Raw genomic sequence first — 25,229 nt, forward strand, 5'->3', positions numbered from 1 at the left:
AATAATTTGTGGCATATAATATTACTTCCTTTTTACTTATGAGAATATTTAAAAAAGCCTTAGGCTGCCTTAGGCAGTTAAGGTACATTTGCTTAAGAGAACCACAAGAACAGTTTTTAGTTGCAACTTACAGTGACTTTGAATGCTGCTGTAAGAGACTACTGTGCATCCACAGGTGCAACACAAGATGAGATAGTTACTTTGCAAGCAAGCCATCAGCTACTATTGATTTTTATGCCAATTTTTGAATTACGCTGAAAACCTTCAGTGTACATCAATTTATCATCCTACCAGCGGCATGCTTTTAAACAGGCTAGTTTAATAAACCCCTTTGGCACACGTACTCTTTTTAAAGGCAGCTCACATATTTTATTTTCTTTGCAAGAGTTAAAGGACAATGAAATTAGAAAGAAATCTTTGTAATGAAAATTGCTTCATACAAGAGATTCCTTCCAATTACAAGCTATTAATCCAATAAAATATTTTCTGGCTTGACACTAGTTCATATATATTACACTGTACATCAAACAATTATCCAGTATGTACCACTTTGATGCAGTCGAATATGTTCCATTCAAGAAGCACACATTACTAAACTATATTCCAACTACAGTTTCTTTTTCACTTTAAGAACCTTTGATCAGCCAAGCTATGTAATTACTCTTAAGCGTGGTTAGGGTGTTTGCTGGAGTGCAGGGCCATACAGCAATTTTTTTTCTCTCTCTAGGGAAAAACACATCAATTGCTTTCAGCTAAATGCACTCACATATGAATATTTTAGTACAATTTAATGTTTCTGCACCAACCCCAAAGGAGCAGAGCATCAATTTGTGAACATAGTTTTCTTGGAGTTAAAAGCTATACTGGATAATGCAGGATGAAAGGGGTTGTCAATCCTTAGCTTTTTAGCAAGTCAGAGAAAGGTAGTCTGTAAATTCAGTCCCAGCTGCATACAAACAGCTCTCTAAAGTTTGCCACTATAAAGCTACTTTTCAACAATAGCGAATTATCAGAGGAGATATTCCAAAAACAATTTCCCAAGCATGGTCCGTTTTCCCAACGCTGTTCCCATCTGCTAGCTACCTAACAGCTTCAGCCATTTATACAATGAAAAGTGCACCTGCTGGTCTTTTAATAAAAACCACAAACGTAATGTACAAATAACACATTCCTACAAAGAAGCTAGCTGAAGGCAGGAGAAATTAAGTAATGTACCATGTGTTTGAATAGAGAAACTTTAGTATCTCAATATTCTCTTGTATGTGTAACAAATTAGGAAGTAATGAAGACCTTATCATTGATAAGCCAGGAGTACAACATTTTTAAAGTGAGTACAATTAAGATGACAGGAGTGACACTTCTCTTGAAGCTAAGGGAATTAATTAGTTCATTCTGTTGTTAGTAATTTCAGGTAAGAGCCAGAGAAAAGAAGGAACAGAAATACTGGAATAAAATGTACCTTGTTTCACTTTCCCTATACTTCCGCACAAGAGAGTGAAGGGAAACAAAACTTAACAGATATGCTAATGTGAGCAAGCAAATGATCCCTAAGAAAGCGATGGGAAGTGACACTGAAGAAGAGTTAGTATCCACTTACTACGCAATGAAACCATGAGTCACTCATGCATTTTAGAGAAAACAAAACCAGACTAGGTGAAGTATTTGATTGCTTTGCCACCAAATACAAAGAAATATGAAATATAATAATAATGTAAACAAGGTTATATTGTCTTTTTCCCTTCCTGCTACTCCCAAAGCAAGAAGATGACTACTAAGTGCTAAAAAGCCACCCACTGCAGTGAAAGGGACTGCATAGTAAAACACTGAGGCATATACAAGCTCAGAAAGCGTCCCATCCTCTTGTAAAAGAAGCGGAGGATCAGGAATTCCACTGCTCTGTAGAAGACCATTCTGCACCTTCAAGTCTCTCTCTGCCAGGAAATGCTTCCTTACCATTTAGCTTTCCTTTTCCTGCTTCTAATTTCATCCCACTCCTGCATTTTCTACCTAAAATAACACCTTAAGTTGTTCGTGTTCTTCCACAGCTTTGGTGCTTTTCAACTGAACCAACATCTCAGTCCCCAGCATCTCAACTGAAGCTGCACCTCTTTAACATGCCTCTTTTTCCCTCATTATTACTGTCAATTCCTGACAGTTGTAAATGTGCCTCCCTTTTGAAGTTCCTGCAATCCATTACATCTAAAGAGACCCTCTGGTAAGAAATCAAAGCTTAAGCACTGAAGCTAAGCAGGTCAGCCAGTTTACTCCTGGTGATCATATCAGAACTACACTGAATTCCCATCTGCCTTCCCCACCTGAGGTTTCTCAGCACATGCAATATCCAAATGCATCTGCCTTCTGTGCAATCATATCACATTTCTAGCACAATCATCTAATCCAGTGTCAATTATTCCTACACCATATATTTCCTAACTTCTGCCTTTCTGAGTTTTCCACCTCAGTTACCTGTCACCTGTTAGTATTTTGTGCCCAATGTTGAAAGTAACAAGACAGCAGCAACTGGACACCTAAAAAACCAAGGAGTTCTGCCTGACTGTGCCTTCCCTGCTAGATGGACCCTCCTCAAGAAGAAAACCTCGCAATAAAGTCTGAGATGGTGAAGGTGAGGCTTTCTAGACGTGGTCCACTGATGGCTAACGCTGGGTGAACACCTTGAGTCCTACAATTGTGAAATACTGGTCTGGCCACGTCTTCCCTATTGCCAGCTAGGAAAACCTATAAAGAAAGCTAAAGCAGTTATAGAACTGGACCCTGAAAGAACACAGACTTCAATAGAGGAAAATAAATTAAAAGAGAGCGAAGTGAACATTTAAACTCTGAAGCGATTAAACTAGAAGGATGCCTTTCAGGCAGCAGCAGATCCTTCACAAGGTCAGAGGATACAGCCTAAAACGACACATACCTTCTCAAAAAAAAGGAACTCTCAGTGCCACTAAGGTTTTGTTTGTTTTCTGGGGGGGAAGAAGTTGAGAGCGAGAGAATCCCAGTACAACCCCATCTTCCATCAAAAGCTAAAGGGAGAATATAATCAGCACAGGACACAAGAGAAAACTTGTGAGACCATGGGAACAATTTGGGTGTCCAAACATAGATGCCTAGTGGCATTGTAGACAGATTCCCACCTGAATCATAGATGCTGCTCCAGAAGGAAGTCTCCAGGTCCCACACAGTAACTACCAGCCCTGTGAATGTACTTTTTATACCCCAAATGGCTAAAATGGCATTAGGCACCTATTCGTAGGCATTCAGTCATCCCCTATATGCCCCTTCCTCACAAATCTGTACTGCAAACATCACAGTTCAGAAACTAACAGAAGCTACTTAAGGTTTATAGCAGTTGATTTCCTTTTCTCACAACAGTCAGAATTTTTTTGTTTAAATATTAGGTGAATTACACAAGTTCATGAGAAAGATTACATACTACTTTGTATGTTAGAAATGTTGCTAATTATACCGAGGGTAAGGAAAGCTAATACTGAACTAATAAATGAAGCATTCATGTTCCACTTATAAAAGTTTTAAATAACTGAAAAACATTATTTACCTTCCTTCTTCTCCTCCCTCCTTTTGTTTTTGTTTCTTTTTTTTTTGTGAACAAGATAGAAAACTAACACGCCTGACTATTTGAAATTTCTTATCTAAAAATAGCAGTTACTCTGGGGTGGTGGTGGGAAGCTTGATTTGCGCAGGGAATTTAGTATTTTCTAACTGGATATACTTAACTCATACTTAACAGTAGGCACTCATGGGAAGGATATTTTTAACCAAAACCAACTAATTTAAACATTCTTACAAGGGCTTTTTTCTTAAACAGAAACTACATACAGTGCTTAATCTGAGAACTGAATTTCATTTTTCTGCAGAACACCTGCATAGAAGAAATAGTGGAAAACAACTGGCTTCTAATTTTAAAAAATACGTTCCTGAAATGGTTGTCATTGATTAAAGATATTGAATATACTAAATTACTTTTTTAATTAGGAAGATAATGTTTTATATTTTAATATATCCACTTATGCCTAAAAATTTCCTTCCTTGCATCTCATCAAATAATACAAATCGGCCTTCTCTTTCATAAGACAGAATGTTCAAACAGGAGCTGCAATCACCTGAAATCAACAGGTTAAAAAAGCTACTAAAGAAACAAAAATAATACAGCAAACATTTTAACAACTGGAATAGAATTATACAAAAGAAAAATTACCAAAGATCCAGTCAAAAAACCAACAAAATGCATAAATTCCAACATGAACAAAAGCTCGAAGTTTAGAGATCCAAGGCTATTTTGGAAGTGTGGATGTACTGTATAGAACTAATTCTCAAACAGAAAGAAGGTGAAATTTGTACTCCTTAATTAATTGCATTCTTTCATTACTTAAGCAAAACGAACTACAGTTGTTTCTTGACTGGCAGTTTGTTCATGTATTAATACATCAGCATTTCAGGAAAGCTGCTGTGGCTGTGAGGTCCTCATGTCCTGTGATGCACTGTCTGGGCTGCACTCTTAAGAACTGAAGCCAAATAACAGGATTACTGAAGGACCAATGACCAAAATTCCCCTTCCTTCACCAAATCCACAATCAAAGGCACAAGGGAAGAAATAAGCAGATCTTTTAGATTATTACGCTCTTACCCAATGATCAGCACAGAAACACTCCCCAGCAGCCATACACAAAAAGCAAGCGGTAGAAGCACTTCCCCTCTTCCTGAGCTTGTAACTAACTCTTCTCCTTCTGTAGTCTCAAAAATGACCCAATTCCAGAGTCCTTTAAAAACAATGCATTCCAGTCCTCCACTGAGACCGGGCGAGAGACTATTAATAGAAGAGCAAGAGCATACGCTAAGATACTTTCCCATCAGAAACTAACAGCTGCACAGGAGAGCAGGTATGTCTCAAACTCCAACAGTTCCTTGTATCCAAGAGTCTTCCCCTGTTTAAAGCCCACACGCCCAGGAGGGCAAGCACCATGTCAACCGGAGTTCAAAACTAACACAAAAAACTCAGGTCTCAGCTAATATAACTAACTAATGTACAATGCTGCTTTGCAATTTTCCAGATAAAATGTCATGAGCTCTCCCTGAACTAGTGATATCAAGCATACCTCATAGGAAGAGAAAGCAGTCATCTTCTAGAGGATTGTTAAAATAGCCAGTATAATCTTGATCTGATCAAGAAAGTTCAGTTCCACTCCTTCTTTAAGTGAACTGTATGGTACCTTCCACTGCACAGAATAATTTTCTAGCTAAAGTACCAAAAAGATGGTGAAGTAGAACTAGGAATGTGAAGTTAAGAATTTGCAGCTTTAAATTGCCTCATGTTTAAGATACCTATCCAGCACATTGAAAAATTAATTCCTCTAGTCAGCAACTCTGAGGGCTTAGTATCAATCCAACTTGCACTTTCGTTACAATTAACATAAAATTTTTTCTATACTTCTACGCCACTGTATGCTGTCCTTACATGTATTTTAAGATCCAGAAGAAATATTTGAACAATTTGAAAGAAGGGGCATATAATTTTCAGTGCTCTGCCTAACTCACTACTTAATAAGTATTTGTTAAGAAGGGAGACGAGAGAGAAATGCATCAACCTGCTGACAAAAAGATATAGCACCATGCAATTGTGCCAGTTAGGATCGTTTATTGACACAACAGTTAAACATTCATTAGTCAGTCCTCACTGACTAATGGCTATTTTAACAATCCTCTAGAATATGACAATGATGACATTGAAGTGATCCTATGATGTGGCTGTATGTTCTTATGACTTTCACATGTTGCTATGAGCCATCTGTGGCAAGTTAGAGCACTATATCTTCATCACAAACTAGCCTTTTTTGTTTCAACATAATTGTTTATATGCCCTTGACTCTGGAAAGAATGTTCATTGTTGAGCCTCGAGACACACAAACCAGAGCTGAGCTGTCTTCAAATTAGCATTTTCCACTTCATTAATGGATATTTGGGTAGTGAAGAACTAAGGATGGTCAGTCTCATCTCACGCCCTTTCAAAATACGCAGTTAAATGACACTCAGCTTACTCCCTGGTTTTCAAAGGCTTGGGTACGCAACAACCAGCTAAAGATTGCCTCCTTATAACAACCAACTCTGCCTCCTTTGGAACCTGCAATTTTCATATACGTTGCAGTTGCACTTATTGAATTAGTGTTGATTAGCTTGCTGAGACCTATAGCTGCAATATGTTGGACCTTATGCCTACTGTGTGATCAAAAGAAAGTGCATTATATTTAAATACAAATGTTCCCTTAGCAAAGAGGAAGTATTACACTGGGGGCTACAGTTGTCCTGCACTATGTCCAAAAAAATAACAATTATATACTATGCACAAAAGAAAGACATCATCAGAAAGAAGAGTTAGGGTTGCATTTATGATCTGTAAAGCCTCACAATTTCCTTGCATAGCAGAGGTAAATATCACTGCTACCAAGATTTTGGAAGGACACAATATGCAACCAGATGGACCTAAAGTCTTACCAGTAGGTTATTTCTCAGAAGCTGTTTTTTGTAGCAGTTGGTTATCAAATAGATTTACAGGTTAAACATTAGTGTGCCTAGAAATAGCTCCACTTAGCCCTCAGGGCTATCATCAGAAAGCCTCTGAGAAGGACTTAAAAAAAAAAAAGCAGCAAACATCCCTATCCACATATCAAGAAGAACTTAGAAGTATCTTGTTCAAGAAAACCCAGCAGGCAGAACTGACAACAGACTCCAGGAATTACAAGTTCCTGTCCTCAATATCTTCAAGTACTGCTCTGTCCTGCTGGATGTATTACTGGAAAAATAATGGTCATGGTTTGAAGTTCTTGAATTTGCAGCTCTTAATGGTACAAAGGCAAAACATTTCAGATCCTATCAAGGCTTTGGACACGTACAGCTTTTCAGTATTATTTAAATTACTGCGATCTGGTAAACGCAGCAGTTGAAATATGACAAGTTTCTCTATTAAGTTCCAGCTCACTCTCCCTTTCTGGTCTCATTAAACCATTAATAAGTAAAAAGTTGCTCTTTGGTGCCTTCTGTTGCCATACACACTCATCAAAGAGAACTGCTTTCTGAAAGGCTAAATGTTTACTCAATTATGTAGCTCAAAGTGTACATCTGACAGATTGCCATACCTGCCCATGTTCTTAGTCACAATTCCCTACCCATGTCCATGATCATCACATCTCAGTACGCGGTAGCACACATTCTACCCCACACTGAGATGAGCTACATTTGTACCTTCTTATTTACAAATGCTCAAGTGTGCCATACCTGTCTATAACTTTCCCCACATTTCGCCAAGTCATAAGGAACAATGAAAGTAGTCTTAGACTTCTACATGACAGAAAGGCCTCCTTTAGATCCAAAAAGACACAGGGATAGAAATCAGTCCCCTGTGTTATCAGGACACATAGCAGAAAAGATGTGCAGCAGGTGATTTCCCAATGTTAAGCCGCTCATTAGAGTATGCCCTTCTTGGCATTTCACTCTACAGCAGCCAATCTGTAGATTATTTATCTCTTGCACTTTCATCTCTTAAAAAAATTTAGTTTGGAATGTAATGCAATAATCCAGTTACCGTTACCAAAACTTTAAAAAAAATCATCACCTGTAAAAAAACCAAAAAACATACTTCCCAGAGATATAATTTCAAGTTTATGTTGGCAATGACATCTTTTAGCATACCAATGATGGCTGTTAGAAAACTAAAAATGGTTCAGCACAGGCAACTATGAAAAAATCCAACATGCAAAACCTCTAACAAAACTGCCTGCAGAACACTTCCGATTGACTCAAAGTAGAGATTTACATCACAGCTTGCTGCTGCAATTCTGCAAATGCATGGTCAAGTGACAATATCACAATGGGCACACTAAGATTTTCCTGTTAGGCTCGGTATTAAGACTTAGCTCATTTCTAAGCATAAGCATTTGCTTTGAAGGAAAACGCATGCTAGAAAACATCACAGCTCTTTTATGAAAGATATTTCCATACTTACTGGTGCTACTATTTTGCCCGTCTGTCCAACTTGCATGTCATTAGGAACAAAGCCAGCATCAACAGCTGCACGGGAAGCTCCAACTAGTTGAAAGAAAATATTTCCAGTGTTTTCTTTTAAAATATTAGCGAGCCAAATTTCTATCACCATAAAAGCACATGTATTTTACTGAAGAGTCCCACACTCTAAGGGGACGTATTTAGAAACTTCCCTCTTAAAAGCTCTTATAGTAATCCCCCTCTATACCACTGGCTGAAACTTCCAAATACTAAGTGCTAATGCACTTCATAAGCAACAGGAAATCCTTACTCCCAGCACCAAAGGGCCATATATTTAAAACCAAGGATTTCAGTCTGGCATATTTCCATTATTTTCTCTTGTTGCTTTGTCTAAAGAGGATTTTCCCATAAATGCCTTCCCATAATGTTCCTCCAAGTTTGAATAGAACACATGTGCCATGTTATATTGCTGTGGACCTCAAAAGTCAGGCACAGTAAAGAAAAATATCAAAGTAAACTTGAAAATGCCACATGGACACTTAGTGAAGCCACCAATTTAAAAACAAAGCCATTCATGTAAAACTATAAATTTATTATTCCATGTGAAATCTAAAACTAATGTAGTTAAAATGTTAATGCAAACAGTTCCTCCACCTCCCCCAACCTTTACTTAAAATATTTTGCTGAAACACTGTACGTGGTCAGTTTTCTCCTGTTAATACAAAACCATAGCAAAAAGACAGAGCCGCTCAAACTACAAGAACTGTGAAACGGATTCTGTAAAGAAGTAGTATCTAAGGACGTATGAAGAAAATATCAGCTCTTCAAAGTGAGCTAAGACCATTTTTTAATTTATACAACTTCACTTTTTGTTTGCGAGCTTGTGTTCCAAGAAGAACAGGGAATATTACAGTTTAGTATTTTGCTTCATACATGGGCATTTAAATACACAGTTGACCACAAGGACAAGACAAAACTTTATCTATGACTAAATTAACAGGATTTTAAGAATTTATTTGAGAGACACATGAAAATAAAAGACTAAAGATGAACGTTGTTTTTAATGTGACCTTTTTAAATATAATAACCAGGGTGAAAAAAAAGAGGAAAACAAGTTTACCTGCAGCATGCAATTGATCCGCAAGATCATATAACAACTTAAAATTTTCACCGCTCTTCAAGCCTCTCCCTTAAAAGTTAAGAACAAAAAAAATAAAGAAAGAAGAATATAATATGCTTTAAGATTTTTCTATTGCCTACATAAACTTCCTGTATAAGTATTTGCATTTGCAAAGGCACAAATATACACTTGCATAAGGTATTTTTGGATATATTACTAAATAGTATTTAATATTTGGAGATTTAGCTTTTGTCTTTGTGATTAATATTATTTCGTATGTATAAACCAACACCACTCTGCCTAGTTTACTTCCTGCACACAGCACCATCAAGGTCATTCTCTGAAAACAGTGAAACAGGACTTTTTTACTAATTTGTGCTCCCTCTGCTGGCTTTAGGTACAAAACTCTGTAGTGGGATAACTAAGGAATAATTTTTTAGCCATAGGCATACAGTAAAAATCACAGTCCATCACTTTATACCTGAAGAGCAGAATACAAACATAATGATTTTAAAAATCATTAAAACCATTACGTAATAATGTTTGGACTGCCTGTAATGATTAGCAATAATTTTAAACATGACAGATTTGGATCTATAAACACTTCATATTGCTATAATTTTGAAGGGACTCACCAAATATGACAATGTTCTTAAAAAGCCTACTAGCATACGTCAAACTCATGTTTTGCCTCTTCACGAAACATACATGTTGAGTGCATTCCCACTGGCCCCTATGCCATATTTCAGAATTACATAATAATTTTTTTTTAAATGTATCACATTATATTGTTCTGCTACAGATATTATTTAACCAAGATGTACTATTACTTAAATGCAACGTAACACAGTTTTAATATTATCTACTTACCACCCGATACAACCACTTTAGCGCTAGTAAGCTCTGGTCGGTCGCTTTTTGTCAACTTCTGCTCAATCCATTCAGATAGACCAACAGGCGGTGGAGGGGTTACTGCATTCATCAGATGAAGAAAAACATCCGCAAGGAAAAGGATAAAGCATGTATTTTCAACCTTTCAAATTTGACCTTAAACTTAATGCAAAAGTTCATTCTATAACCAATTCTACCACAAGCTCTTAACTACTATCAGTAATTGCTCTGTGGCTCTGAGTTACAAGCCTCTTTCATTAGTTGTGTTTAAATACCCTATAGTATAAGCTGCACTAAAATGACGGTCTGTTCTATAAGTAATACATTGATATCAATCCAATATAATAAGTGTGGTTCTTATTAAGACAGGCAAACAAGCCAATTAAGTAGTGCAATGACAGTGCAATATGCTAATCTTAAGTATCAAGTAGCATTTGTTTCCTAACATCCACAGACGTTAGGAAATACAGGATAGTTCAGGGGCAGGTACTAAGCCACCCGGAAAAATGTGAGGACTGGGACACACACGCAGAACGTTACTAGTGACTGCCTTTGCTGGATTTACAGCACAGTCATAAAAAGGCCCACAGGGAAAAACTACTGTAGAGGTGATCAAACACTGGAACAGATTGCCCAGAGTGCTTGTGAAGTCTCCATCTGTGGAGATACTCAAAGCCTGACTGGACACAGTCCTGGGCAACCTGCTCCAGGGGTTGATCTCAAGAGGTCCCTTCCAACCTCAACTATTTTGTGATTCTGTGATTGGATTTCTCTATTATCAAAGCTACACTGGCTTCACTAAAATAATAAACTGATTTAGTTAAAACTGATCTAAACCAACAACTGGGTGTTCTCAAATCAATTTAAACTGCTACCAGTTTAGCTAGACACTCTAATGACCTAACTCAATCGAAATACAACTGATTAAACCAAAACTGTGGATAGCCAGCCACTTATATTTTTGCTCAATCTTGCTTTGAAAACCAATCTGGCTATTCAAACAGTTGTAACTTTAAATAAAGAAAAGTTTCAAGATGGCAGAGGTTTAAGCAGCGAGTGAAACAGACACAGATTTCAGCACAGATAATCTCTATTTCTGGTCAAAGAAAAAGCAGCAAGTTGTCCTGGTTTCGGCTGGGATAGAGTTAAATTTCTTCCTAGTGCTGTGTTTTGGATTTAGTATGAGAAGAATGTTGATAACACACTGATGTTTTCAGTTGTTGCTAAGTACCCTACTAGTCAAGGACATTCAGCTTCCACGCTCTAGAAGAGGCTGGGAGGGAGCATAGCCGGGAGAGCTGGCCCAGCTGGCCAATGGGGTATTCCATACCATGTGACATCATGCTCAGTATATGAATGGTAGGCGTGTTCCAGGAAGTAGCGATCACTACTTGGTCATCAGTCAGCACGGGTGGTGAGAAACTGCATTGTGCATCACTCATTTTGTATATTCTATCATTATTATTATTACTATTTTCTATTAAACTGTCTTTATCTCAACCCACGAGTTTTTCTCACTCTTACCCTTCTGATTCTCTCCCCATCCCACTGGGCAGGGGGTGCGGGGAGCGGGGAGTGAGCGAGCGGCTGTGTGGTGTTTGGCTGCCTGACAGGTTAAACCACGACACAAGTGAGCAATCCATATCGTCCTTTACCAGACATCACTAAAAAGTGCAAATACCCATATTAAAAGCATAAAGCTAAGATTATGACAATCAGTTTGCTTTGACAAATACTTCTGCAAAGCATCACCGTGCAGTGAGCAAAACTAACTCTATTACATAAAATGACAAAATACCAGAACAAATACTCACACTTTTCTAAACTGGCACTACCACCACTTGTTGGTGCAGCCTCAAAAGAAGTTCCCCGTACAGTAAATACTTTAATCGCTTCATCACATTGCACAGTGCAAAGAATATTTCCTAAAGAAAGGGTCACATTATATTTTTAAAGAAGATGATATGAGACATACTATGCTTTTTAAAAAACAAATAAAATTAGTATCAGAAACAAATTAGCAGTTCTACTAGAATAGGCAACATTCAGAAAGTTACTTCCCAAAATTGCAGTTTTAGATGACCAAAACTTGAAGCCTAGGCACTTAATAAATGTAGATTACAAATATTTTAATTTACTTTTCAGCTCCATGTTTCTGAAGTATAATAACAAATCCTCTATTTTTAAAGGATACAGAGCATTCAAATAATCTCTTATGAATGAGCTTTTAAATTTCAGAAGGGGGAAAAAAAAAAAACTTTGAAAGTGCAATTTTTAAACATAAAGAGTGTCTATAATTCAAAGTAGATCTTTTATCCTGTTGCATGAATTCACCAGAACAGAAGACAATGAGGCCTACCCCAAGTATCTGTGGGATTATGTTTCTCTCAATATATAAGATAAGGTATTTACTTCACACTGGAGACTGCAGGGAACACTAAAGGAGAAAAATGCTGCAACACCAGCTATTCATAAACAAAGTCATCTTGAAACCGTGAATTACTGGGAAGCAACTTAAAAGTGCAACACAAACCCACATTCTGGTAACGTAACTCGAAATGTAATACCACACTGGTACATGTGGTACAATCGTGTACAGTAAAATTAAGAAACACAAGCTAATGAGCTCATATCTATATTAAAACAGTGTCAGACAAGCATTAGAGAAACGAGACTGAAAAAAGAATTGCAAAATAGGTCAATTAAATATTATAAATAATTAGTTCAATGTCTTCATAATTAGGAAAAATAACCCTGTGGTATCTTAAATCAGAACTAATGCTAGTCATATTAAATAAAGCTGGACAATTAACTTAATGTCTTACCTTTTACAAAATCTGATCAGAAGTACATTAACAAAGAAATGCAGTATGTATAAATGAGATTACCAAATTCTATTAATTAAAGTGATAGACCTGGTTTCTAACTGACAGTACGAAAGTTGTTGGGATTACTTGCTTTCTCACACATGGAGCATCATGTCCATCCCCAGGTTTCATTTTTATGAACCACAGCAATTCAGATGGTAAAGTGAAAATTCCTATCATATTCCAAGGTTCTAACAACATGATTATGTAGAAAAGTTATCAGTATTAGGTCCTTTTTTGCACAAATACCACATACCTTTTGTGATGACCCACCTGCATAGATAGTTCTCACAAAAGTGTCTGGTGACTGAATTTCAATAATGTCAGAAACAGGGGCAACATCAAGTTTGCCAGCCACTCTGGGAATAAGATTCTAAAAGTTAAAGATGAAAAGTTAGCAAAGTAAATGCTAAGTAAAATGCACATGCTCAGTAGAAGAATGCCTGCTGTCCCAATTTTAACTTCATATAATGCTGTCTGTAAGTAAAAAGGCACATACAACTGTAACATTTTTGTAGGGCTACTCATGTAGCTTTAGCAGCCAAATAAAATCCCATTACTGTAATAACATTAGACATTTTATGAGACTTACTGTAAGTAAACCCTTAATTCAATATCTTAAATTAGGAGACTTATTTGCTTCAATAGTTTAAAACTGAATATAGATGCAAAATTGACAATTATGGATTGCTGAGCTCTTAGCACTTCAAGAAAAAAAAAAAAAAAGCATTTTTGGAAGCTAGTTACCAGAGACAATAGGAAAAAAACCCCTGCACTCTCCCCAAAAAGCAAAAAAAAAAAATTATTTTAAAAATTAATGTTAAAATATATATTCTGCTGCTCTGAAATTGACTCTAGAAAATTACTTAGCACCTTTAGGAATGGGAAGGAGGATAAAAAGAGCAACATAAATCATAAAGAAACTAATGATAGCAAGAGCTTTGCTTGCTTTTTGTCCCCCTCCTAATCTGGTACAACACAAAGGGCCCAGTTCTGAAATTTTTACTCACTTCAAGCACTCAAAAATGAAAATGTAAGCTTTAAAGCAAAAGCTATTAACCTTTACTAAGACACTGCAGATCAAAAATAAAAAGAAAAAATAAAATTAAAAAACCCCTAAGACTTAAGGTATGTAAAGATTTCTCTCAGCAAAATTACAAGTATATGGATTGATATTGATTGGAAGTGAAAGTAGTCAGATGGAAGGCTGATGTCGTTATTCATCCCACATCGGCAAGATTTCTGAAGTATCCTTTTTCTCTAATTTAGCTGCACCACAACACTGACCAGATTGTTAGTACTGAGGCTCTCCGTGTACTTAAAAACACACTCCTTAAAAAACAACTTTTGAAAAATTGTATTTTCATTAAAAAACATCCTGGCTAGGACTTGGATCTGTGTTATTTATATATATTTACAGACATTTCAATTTACATGACTTACATCATAGATGCAATTCCCCCGCTCCAAAAGAAATTTGCTTCCAATAGGTCTGCACACTTCCATTTCAACATGCAAATCATACATTTTTCATCTCAATTTACTGTACTTTTCCTTACAATTTTCATAATGCTTTCACATCACTTAATCTATTTTGTGTTACTGTACATTTTGCCTTGTGTACATAGAACTAGCTCGTTACCACTAAATATTTCTTCTACGCTATTCCTTTGTCCAAGTCAGCCCATAATAAAACTCAGACACGAATCAGTGTTTCTAATGAATGACCTCTTAAGCGAACTACTGTAACATTTTTTGAAAACTCAAAACTGTCCATGGCTGACCTCTCTCAGCCATTTGATTCACACTCTTACAAACAACAGTGTCTCTGTCTCTTTTCTACGAGAAATTTTTGATGCACTTTGATCTACTTACCTTCCCAAAGGCAGATGCTCCAGCGCAAATGTGGGTGTAATTAAATTTTTTATGAGTTTCCAAAATCAAGGGAGTCAGCTCCTCTGAGGATAAAAATATATTGCTCAAAATTTACAACTATCTTATTTTCAATCGCAAATATAAATACCATTTCTTTTGTCAATAGGTAAGAACAACTCTCACCTGCTAGAAATCCCTTGTATACATCGTGCTGAGCCACTAGAACTTTTGCAACACCCTGCACTTTGCTGAGTTCTTGTGCTACCTATGATTACAAATGAATTATTATTAGTTTGTGTTATAACAAGCATGACAAACAAGTAACAAGAGAGAGTCCCTGCTGCAAAGAGCTCACAGGTGACAGATTAGTTAAAACTGGAACACAAAAGTATGTGAATTTCAAAATCAGAATGAACCTGATGGAACAAAATGCAGATCTTCTGATTCACAGCATAGTGCCTTATGGGATAATGAAAATGAATTCTGTGAAGAAGAAAACTATAAAGCAAATCAAACATCGGAAAATCTTGTCTTCTCTATGCAGGATTACACAATGATTTAATGATTTATTACAACATCCAATAACAATCACACTTGAGGATTATTGCTCCGTATTCTGATATAACCATCAAGAAACCAATCTTACTTTCTTTTAAATCGGTCAGTATCTACCACACAAGCATACAATGCAAATACAAATGTACAGCGATGTTATGATCTTCGTCCAAATTTTAGGAGCAATCCTTTGTTTGCAGCTGACTCTTTGCCTACTGATGTGATGTATATTTTCAATTCTATATTTATGCATTTTTTCCTTTAAATTTGCAGAAGTGAAGTTTAAATGATAAAAGGATTGTTGCAGATCAGAGAGAAGAGGACTGACAGCAGTGTCTGGAGACCACATGCATCGTCCCAGAACTAGCATACTTCTACTGAGTTTGCTGAGTATCAGTTTACCCTCAAATTTAACAAGAGGAAATAAACAAAAATTCCATAATAGCTGCTACAGAATATCTGTTTGAGTAACTGGCTCTTTCGTCCTATCAATACAGATTTTTACAAAGAAACTTAAAAAAAACCCAAATCTTCTTTTTTTGTAAAGTACTTTTTCCCAGCATGACATACATTGTTAAATAGACACCATACACTTAGGATTAAAAAACAAGCCAACAAAACATTCCCAATCATTTTTCTACTATGCAAGTGCCAAAGAATAAGGAAGCTCAAAGACAGACATATCGGGCAAATTTTTTTTTTTTTTTTTTCATTTTCTTGATACAGATAAATATTTGCTTCCAGGTCTCCACCTCAAACACCTGGGTCTCGGTTTAGAATAGCCACTGAGGTTTCTCCACCTGTTTGTGAATTAGCTGCCATAAGTATGCCGGCTGCATGAGATACTACATACCGCTTTCAGAATAACAATTCACAAACAATAGCCTAGTATGAAAAATATTAAGCATAATTATGTGTACTTTTACTGTTCACACAAGAGTACATCATGCTGGAATAAAAGTGTCACTAATGTACTAACTATATTGTCTCTAGATTTTGCACACAATAATCAGACTAACAATACAACAGCTAACATACCAGAAACTTTTTTTAGAAGTGAGCTATATGATAAAATCAAGAAGCACTAATTTCAGAATTTTAGGTTGCAAACGCACTCTCGCTATGCTACTAGTAGTTGACTAGCAAAAGCAGGATGCTCAGAAGCCCTATTTGTCACTGTTTCATTTCTGATGGTTTCCATTTGAACAAGTGCAAGCTTCTTTCAAAGTTCTTAGCACTGCGATATTTGTCTTTCAAACTTTATTGTTTTAAAAGTTAATTGCCCTTTAGTCGCATAAAAATTTGCTTGCTTAAGCTTATAAAAACTGATATTGATATTCTCCCTTGTGAAATGAAATCTATACCCATATTTTCACTTCAGAAGAGAAGCAGTTCAAGTGCAGGACATTTCCGGCAGATTAGCAATTCCTGGCACAGTTCCTCTTCACTACAGATTATTTTTCAGGCTGATCAAGATGCTACCAAGTATTGTTTCACTGCATTCATTATTTCATTCACAGGAAAATAGCATTTCCTACCTTGTCACAGCTGGTACCAGCTACTAAACAAGAAACTTCACCTCCAAGACGTTTCGCCGCAGTGATAGTATTTAGTGTAATGGGTGTAAGAGTCTCATTGTTGTGTTCTGCTATGACTAACGTACTCTGAAACCGCCGGAGCAGCGATGCCTTTAAAGAAAGAAAGAGAGAGAGAGAGAGAGAGAGAGGAGTTTGATACTTAGCATTTAAGTAAAAAACTGTTCCTAGGAGCATCCAATGCTTTACAGAAAGTTACCAGTTATACAAACTGTAAACCACCGCTGTCAAATAAAATAGGCTAAATCTAGATAATTTTTATTAAGTAGGCAGAATACATAAGGTGTTAAAAAAAAAAAAGATATAAACTTGCTTGACTTCAGCATATCTATAACATGCTGTGTTTAAACTAAAACCTCCACAGGAAAATACTGAACAATATTAAGAAAAACGTTTTAATATACTACATTCAAGCTCAGTTGATCAACTTAACTAAGTACCTTAAAGAGTGAAGATTAGACCAGCAAGACTAAGACACAAGGAAATCAAGATAGCAAGTAAGTATTTACTTGTTGGGTTTTGGGGGTTGTTGGTTTTGGGGTTTTTTTTGTTGTTTTGGTTTTTTTTTTGTGTGTGTGGTTGTTTTGGTTTTTGTTTTTACTATAGGTTTTAGCCAAAATCTAGCTACAAAACACACTTTTAAAATTAGTTATGTATAAAGGCAAAATCGCATGCAATGGCAGAATCACAATTAAGCAGCAAGGGCTCACAGACTGAAAACACACCAATAGAACTGTTGATAAGCATCAGGTTCATTTTTTTCCATTTTCTTCTAAAACATTGGACAGTTGACCACTTAGTCAAAGCAAAAATGAAAAAAAAAAAAAGGAAAAAAAGGAAAACAAGGAAAAAAAAAGAAGAAAAAAGGGAAAAGGGAAAAGGGAAAAGGGAAAAGGGAAAAGGGAAAAGGGAAAAGGGAAAAGGGAAAAGGGAAAAGGGAAAAGGGAAAAGGGAAAAGGGAAAAGGGAAAAGGGAAAAGGGAAAAGGGAAAAAAAGAAAAAAGAAAAAAGAAAAAAGAAAAAAGAAAAAAGAAAAAAGAAAAAAGAAAAAAGAAAAAAGAAAAAAAAGAAAAAAGAAAAAAAGAAAAAAAAAGAAAAAAGAAAAAAAAAGAAAAAAGAAAAAAAAGAAAAAAAAAGAAAAAAAAAGAAGAAAAAGAAGAAAAAAAAAAGGCAAAGAATTGCCATGAAAGCAAACCAAAATATTCTAAGTTCTAAGATTTTCTAATTTTCAGGTGATCCTGGAAAAAGCGTTATTCCTCCAAGACTAATACTAGGGTACAGAAAGGGTTTGGGGTGGGAATGGGAATATTATCCTTCAAGTCTTTGTTTATCCTACTAAAAGCCTAAATCAAGACCCGAGTTATGATCAATGTAATATGGAACACATGGAAAACAAAATATATTCATTAATATGACCAAGGCACAAATACTAACACAACACTAAAGACTGCACAGCCAAATATTACTTTTTAAAACATATTATTCTGACCCCATCTCCCCTCATGCCAAATACGCACTTATCCACCACTTAAACTAGAAAAAAAAGCTTCAGAAAATCTGAGAGGCTAAAATTTGGATATCAACTTCAACCACACAAAACCTACCAACAGGCTAAACTTCACACAGAGAAAGCAAATCCTGAGGACTGCCCTGAAGCTAATCACAGGGTAAAAATATAAATACAAAGATAAGTTTTTGCAGAATCAGGATCGTAATTTGTCATTTTGATTAAAACAATAAGGATTCTTGGAAAAGTGCTCTGATTTCATCTTTTATGCTTAAGGTTACTTATTATGATTAAAAATTCTAAGATCATTTGAAGCCAATTGCCAGTAACAAAATATTTATTGCCAATATAGATCAGACACCATATTTTTGATTATGTTTCATATATCATTTGCAATAAAAGTTATGAGATTTTAGTCACCGTTTGAAGAAGAAATCCATGCTTTTGTGGCAAAAAGCCCACTTTTCCAATGATTTATAGTCGTGTCGCAGGGTAAAGTGGACCATGCTCCTGAAAGATTCTGAAGTTTTCAAATTTCCAGAGGGAGCCGCATGCATTTTAAACACGCACTTAATTCTGACTATACTATGATCTTTTCCCCAAATAAGTACTGCACCACCAGAGGAGCTCTATATCATTCTGTCAAACGATTCTAGAATAAACTAAGAAATATTTTTTTTAGCCAAAAAGAATAAGAGCAATGGATGTTGCTTGAGCAGACTGGATATTACAATGTTAACTAGGCATTACTTCTAAACTGATAATACCACATTTTACATTTGTGGGAACTACACACCAGAAGGTCACTTTATGCCTACATGCATGACACTTCTGAACACAAAGACAAGACCAGATTTAAAAGTCACATTCTAGATCTTGGGTAAAAATCATGGACGACAAATAAGATTCCTACGTGAGTCTGAATTTTAATGTATTAACACACATAAAATAATTTTTTTAATAAACAAAACCAAAACGAAAACAAACTGACTTTTGTTTGTTGTAATAAAGACTCTGCAGTAAAACCAGAGGGTAATTCATCCAGTCACATATGATCCTGAAAATTGAGAATCTGCAATGAGTCAATGAAGAGGATAGGTAGTTATTTTGATGAAGTAACTTGTCTCGCTGCACATGTGCAAGAACAACCCATTATTTCACTGACATAATTTCTCCACCTGTACTTGGGCAGGATGTCTAGTTTCAAGCCTAGATAAAATAGGAGGATGGAGTATAAACCTAACCAGGTGAGAGCAAGGATAAAAAGCACAAGAAATAAGACACACAGAACAAGCAAACTATTGAAAATAATGCCTTGAGAGAGAACAGCACTCGGCGCTTGTGCCACAGAAGGTTCCTGGTGAAAACCAAGCTCTGGAAAATCAGGCTATCGAAAAAAATCAATTACAGTTAAACATTCTACAAACTTGGGCAATCGAGTGGCTTCTCAAGCATGCCAGATCATGAACACATCTGCCAGCAACCAGTAAAACTGGAAATTTATTTCACCTAGGTTTAGATATAAATCGAAGCTAGGCACCTATGTTGCCTCTACAGCAGAAACATCTACATTTCCTCTCTGGTGGAAACTCCAGACAGTGATTCAGTTTATACTAAAATAAACATTTATGAAGGAAAACCATCTGGAGTTTCCAACTCCCCCCCTCCCTCCCCAACATTTACTATAGAGCAAACCTGGCTTCTGACTTCAGATGTCTAAAAGTTGGTAAGATAAACCTAGATGTGCAGTATACATCAATTAAGCCACTTGCAAAGTACCAAAGGATTCGTTGAATCTATCGTGTTTCCCCAAAGCATCTTTTTGTTCCTCACCTGAAGAAAATTAACTCTATCCCAGCCAAAACCAGCACGGAAACCCAGCAATGTTTTCCAAGCAGAATGTGAAAAATTTAAGCATAATATCTGAATTTCTTCAGACAAAATAACTGAGACTACTCACTGCTACTGTCCCAGTCAAACATTAGAAATCTGGACATGTCTAATACACGTGCACAAATAAACTCATGCATTAGACCAACACCCCATACATCCAAAGTACTCATTCAATCTGCACAGGTGATCTGCTCTTCATAGCAACGCCAATGCAAACTGAACGTATGTTGGTCTTTCAGCACATAGACAGGTCACCTGAACAGCACACAAGCAGGCCCAGCACTTCTTAAATACGGATTTGCTGCTTATACGCTACAAAACGTATGTATTAACAGCTGGAAAATCCCAGACAAAAGTGTTGTAAGTCTTTGCTTGCTGCTTGGTGAGACTGGTGAGCAGACAGGTATCAATGACCTCAACAGTCAATAGTCGATAGCTAACTACCTGCAGCCTTCTCCCAGGGCACTCGTTGTAATGCAGGAATTACCAAATCGGCACTGGAAGTAACACACGTGGCAGGCACAGGACCAAAAGATGGGACAGCCAAAAAGTCTTTCCAGAAGTGCAAGAGCTCCAGCAGGTGTATTCTACATGGCCCCACACTCCAAATATCCATGAATATAAAATAGGCTGTTAGAAACTTCATCCAGGAAACTGAAGATTGCCTCCCAACGTCTTCAGAGGAACCACTGGAAGTTTCAGGAACTAAAATGAAATAGAAATTCACAAGGCAAAAGCACCTAACCACTGGACCCACAAAGGATCTCTAGAGCCGATTTTCTTAGCTGTAAATGCAAACTGGCCAGAAATGAAAATTTTAAAACTACTTAATAGGAATTATGTATCTCATAGAGACCATTTCGCCCATTATCACTGGGCAAAATGCCCAAGAACTGACTCCAGGAACTAGGAATTGGGGTATTACTAAAGATAATGGCTACATTCCTACACAACCAAACAACGCCTAATTCTATCAATAGACAGTCTTGCAGCTGCAAAACTTAAAGAAAAAAAAATTTGGGAAGCTCAGGGAGAGGAGGGAGCTCTAGCCATAAAGCTTACACTTTGCCTAGAACCTTTGTATAGATCTGGCTATAGAAGAGGTCCGAGACAGCTATTTAACTCCAGGAAACGCTAACTAGAAAAACAACACTAAAGGCACCTGAATTGAAAAGAAGCTATAACTACAGCAAAGAACAGCAAAAGGAATAAAGAAAATACTTATAAAAAGGGTTTATTTAGGAATCACAATAAAGACTTAAAATTACAAAGGAATTGAAGCAGCAACAGAAAGATGTAATATAGAAGAAACTTTTCCAGATATATTCCATGCAAACCATTAATAAAAATCAAAGCAACGAAGCTGTTTTGAAATACAGACAACACTACTGAAAGTGAACTCAAGATAAATGAATACATTCTAAAAGTTAATAGTCTGAGCTTATCAATGACAAGTGAAGGATATATACAAAGTATTTCCTAAGACTACAAATGTAGCCCAGTACTTTCTGAGTAAGGTGTGTTTCAGGCTACTAAACCTATTTATCTGAATTATCTCAGGCTAAAAAAAAAACAAAAAGAAATCCATGAAATGCATCATGAGATATATGTGACTGAAATAAAATCCATTGTTTTCAGAAACACCAGGAAATTGAAAGCTCTGAACAAATCAACAGGAACTCAAACGCTCAACACCTGTGAAAACTGGGTCCCCCCAAAACACTGTAAGGACAAAATAAGAGTACCTGCTCAATATCACTAAAAATTACACATGTGACATTTCACTTTATTCAAAAGCTATTATATGGTAAAATACTACACTAGTGAGAAAGTGAGAAAGAAAACCTGACAGTTAAACACCACCTTCACCTGAAGATCTCCAACAGCTTCATAAGAACATGCCTATTATTTTGTTTAAGCCAACCCTAAAGGATCTCTTGCCTCCAAAAAAAACATATTGCAGAAGCAAATGAAAACTTTTATTCTATCTGGACTTTTAAAACAACAGCAGAACCCTGAAATATTATAGAAAACAAAATAGTTTTCTTAAGAAACAGAGAGCCACGATGTCCTTCACTCTTTCACTCTGTTGCTGGCGGTTTTTTGAGGGAGTGTGGAGGTAGAAGTGAGACCAAGAGATTCGTTTATGACTTGAAACAGTCAAGGCTAGCACTGCTTGCCCTTCATTAATAGCCTTAGGACAAATTCTAACTTCAACACAGGTTGAACGACAACTGGATACAAAATTAAAGGCATTGGTATTATATCCACCTACAATCAACTTGGCCCCAAACTGCTGGGTAACATCATATAAGAAGAAAAAAGAAAAAAACCCACAACACTGTCAATAGGCAAAAAGGCAGACACTTGCTTATCTGAGAATGTTAAGGGAACACATTATCTGTTTGTTGTTTTATAAAGGTAGGAATGTGTGACCTCAAAATGCCCCTTAACTAAAAGTCTGCAAGACAATCCTGATGATCACAATTTCATATCATTACAGGTTTGGAAGGGACCTCAAGAGCTCATACAAAGCTACCCTCCATCAGATGCTAAGCAACAATATCTATGTTATTTTCAACATACTTGTCTAGCTTATTGTTAGTGTGTTCCAATGATGACAACTCCTAGGCGACCTATTCCAAAAACTTACTATTCTTTGAACTAGAAAGGATTTCTTCATGTCTATCGTAACTCTTCATAGCTATCTTAAATAGCTTTCTTGCAATTTAAGCCCACTGTTATTATTTTATCATCCATGGACCGGTGAAATGGCTTATTCCCATCTCTGCACCAATTTTTTGTGTACTTGCAGTCTCATACTTCTCCTCAGTCCTCCCATCTTTAAGTCATGCAACTCCAACCTTTCCTTGTTGCTCATACTTTACAGGTCTCTCGCATCCTGTTCTTCTCTAGACTCTATTCACTCTTGAACTACATGAGCGTTAGCAGTGCTGAAATGGAGTTTGCTTCGCTTCTCTTGCAGGCTACATCGTTACCCACACACTGAAGATGCACACAATATTTTACTGCCTTTATTTTATAAATTTTTAAGTTTAGATGCATATGGTGAAAAACAAGGAGCTGACCTCAGCTTTCCAGAACATGAAACTGAATTGTGCAGTGATCATGAGAGTAAAGTATTATTTACACAGCACTATCATATGTTCTAGGAGCTCTGGAGATCATCAAGAGCTTTGCTTTGGAAAGCCTACAGCCTAACAATAACTGAAAGATGTCCATGATTACAACAGTTATAATTTTTAGAGTAACTAAATCATGTATGTCCTGGTCTACCTTTGCTCTTCTTTTAAGCCATTCCTAGTACCTGACACCAATTAATATATCCATAATTACTATTTTAGAGCTGTACAGAACTGTAATACTTGTAAAAGCCTTGTTGAGCTCAAAAAGAAACTTGCGAGATTTAAAGCTTTTTTAGAAGGGCTACTTGCACACAGTTCTAGTGGAGGGAGTGCCTCCTAGGGCATGCTACAAGACTGAAAAGATTCAGGGACATTTCATGAATCATCTACTAGGACTAACCTTGAGTTCACCTAGTCGTTAAATTTGGTAACACAGCCACCATGACACATCAAGCAGCAAATGGCCTCCAAAAGCCCAGTACTCCTCCCAGTTGAGCAATATGAAGGTGAATATGGAAAAGCAACAAGTGTTTCACAGTAGCTTCGGCCCACAGACTGTGATGGTTAAAGCAATCACACTTCTGCACAGCTGAGTTCATGTGACAGAGAAACACTGTATTAACCTCTCAAAACCCCAGAAAGCGTCTCCTTGAGAAATGTCTTTCTAACGTTGTTAAGAGTTTGCAATAACAAACTTCAAGAGTCTTTCCCAGCTGTAAGGAAAGTAGTCCTGTTCCTCTGCTAGGGTGGATGAGAGCGAGCACTCCAAGAAATTTAAGACTTCCCTTACGCCTACGTTAGCTCTTCACACAGGACAACAATCCTCAACTCTCGCCTGCAGCGAGCACTGGAAAGGGCTTCTTAAACACCCGGCATCCGCTCGAAAACTTTATTTTTAACAGCCACGGTGCGGAAAAGGAGTGGGGTCCAGCGGAGGAGTTCGGCCCCGGCGGCGCCTGTTGCTCGTCCCCCGGCCGCCCCCTCGGCCACCGCTGCCGGGCGGGCCGACGGCGGAGCTCGGCCCCGCGCCCCGCCCCGCGCCACCTCTGCCCCACTGGGCACGGGCCCAGACGGCCGGGGTGGAGGGAAGGCGACCGACCCCTCGGCACCCCGCGCCGGGCGCCGCAGCGGAGCCCCCCGGCCGCGGCCGAAGGGGCGCGCGCGCTTCCCGCCCTCCCCGCCCGCACTCACCGCCCGCCTCAGGCGCTGCGCCGCGACCGCCCGCAACATGGTTCCACCGCCCCGGCCCCGCGCCGCTCTCGCGAGAGCCGCGCCCCACCCCGCCGGCTCATTGGCCGGAGCGGCGGGCCAATGGGCAGCGGCAGAGAGCGCCCCCCCCCAACGCCGGCCGCGGGGCGGCGAGCGGCGCGCGCGGTGGCGGTTGGAGCAAAACCAGCCGCCCACCCGCACGCGCACCTGGCTCTCCCTCAGCCCGGCCCGCGGCGGGCAGCGCGCCCTCGCCGCTCGGGCGGTACCAGCAGGCAGAGCAACGTCCCTGCGGCTGCAAGGGCGCTCGTACGGCTCCCGCGGAGCACCTCGGGGGGAAACGGGCACCAGTCCATCTGGCAGCACGTGCGCCTTCCCGCCCGAACCGACTTGTCACCAACACCGGCCTTCTCCGGCCTCCTTTTTCCTTTTACTTTTTTCGCACAGAGTTAAAGCCCTTCAAAGAGAAGAAAACAACAGGAAGCGGAGTGATGCGTGCAAATGCCTATGCTCCAGACCAAATCCTATCCCAAGCCAATAAAAATGTGCCTCA

At 37.9% G+C, this 25,229-nt stretch overlaps 1 protein-coding gene across 2 annotated transcripts in view; it reads right to left on the bottom strand.

Moving 5' to 3' along the window:
* The window catches only part of ETFA (electron transfer flavoprotein subunit alpha), a 34,077-nt gene extending 9,328 nt beyond the window's left edge, over positions 1-24,749 (bottom strand). For both annotated transcript variants that reach the window (XM_075160421.1, XM_075160422.1), the window contains exons 1-9: positions 24,662-24,749; positions 16,869-17,018; positions 14,959-15,040; positions 14,776-14,858; positions 13,174-13,273; positions 11,848-11,958; positions 10,013-10,114; positions 9,143-9,211; positions 8,024-8,106 (exon numbers count right to left, since the gene is read on the bottom strand). In XM_075160421.1, the coding sequence (XP_075016522.1) occupies positions 8,024-8,106; positions 9,143-9,211; positions 10,013-10,114; positions 11,848-11,958; positions 13,174-13,273; positions 14,776-14,858; positions 14,959-15,040; positions 16,869-17,018; positions 24,662-24,700 (819 nt within the window). In that variant the 5' untranslated portion in view covers positions 24,701-24,749. The remainder of the gene's footprint in view (positions 1-8,023; positions 8,107-9,142; positions 9,212-10,012; positions 10,115-11,847; positions 11,959-13,173; positions 13,274-14,775; positions 14,859-14,958; positions 15,041-16,868; positions 17,019-24,661) is intronic.
* Between the last annotated feature and the right edge of the window lie 480 nt (positions 24,750-25,229).

Source organism: Calonectris borealis, chromosome 11 (assembly GCF_964195595.1).
Source record: "Calonectris borealis chromosome 11, bCalBor7.hap1.2, whole genome shotgun sequence".
Lineage (NCBI taxonomy): Eukaryota > Metazoa > Chordata > Aves > Procellariiformes > Procellariidae > Calonectris > Calonectris borealis.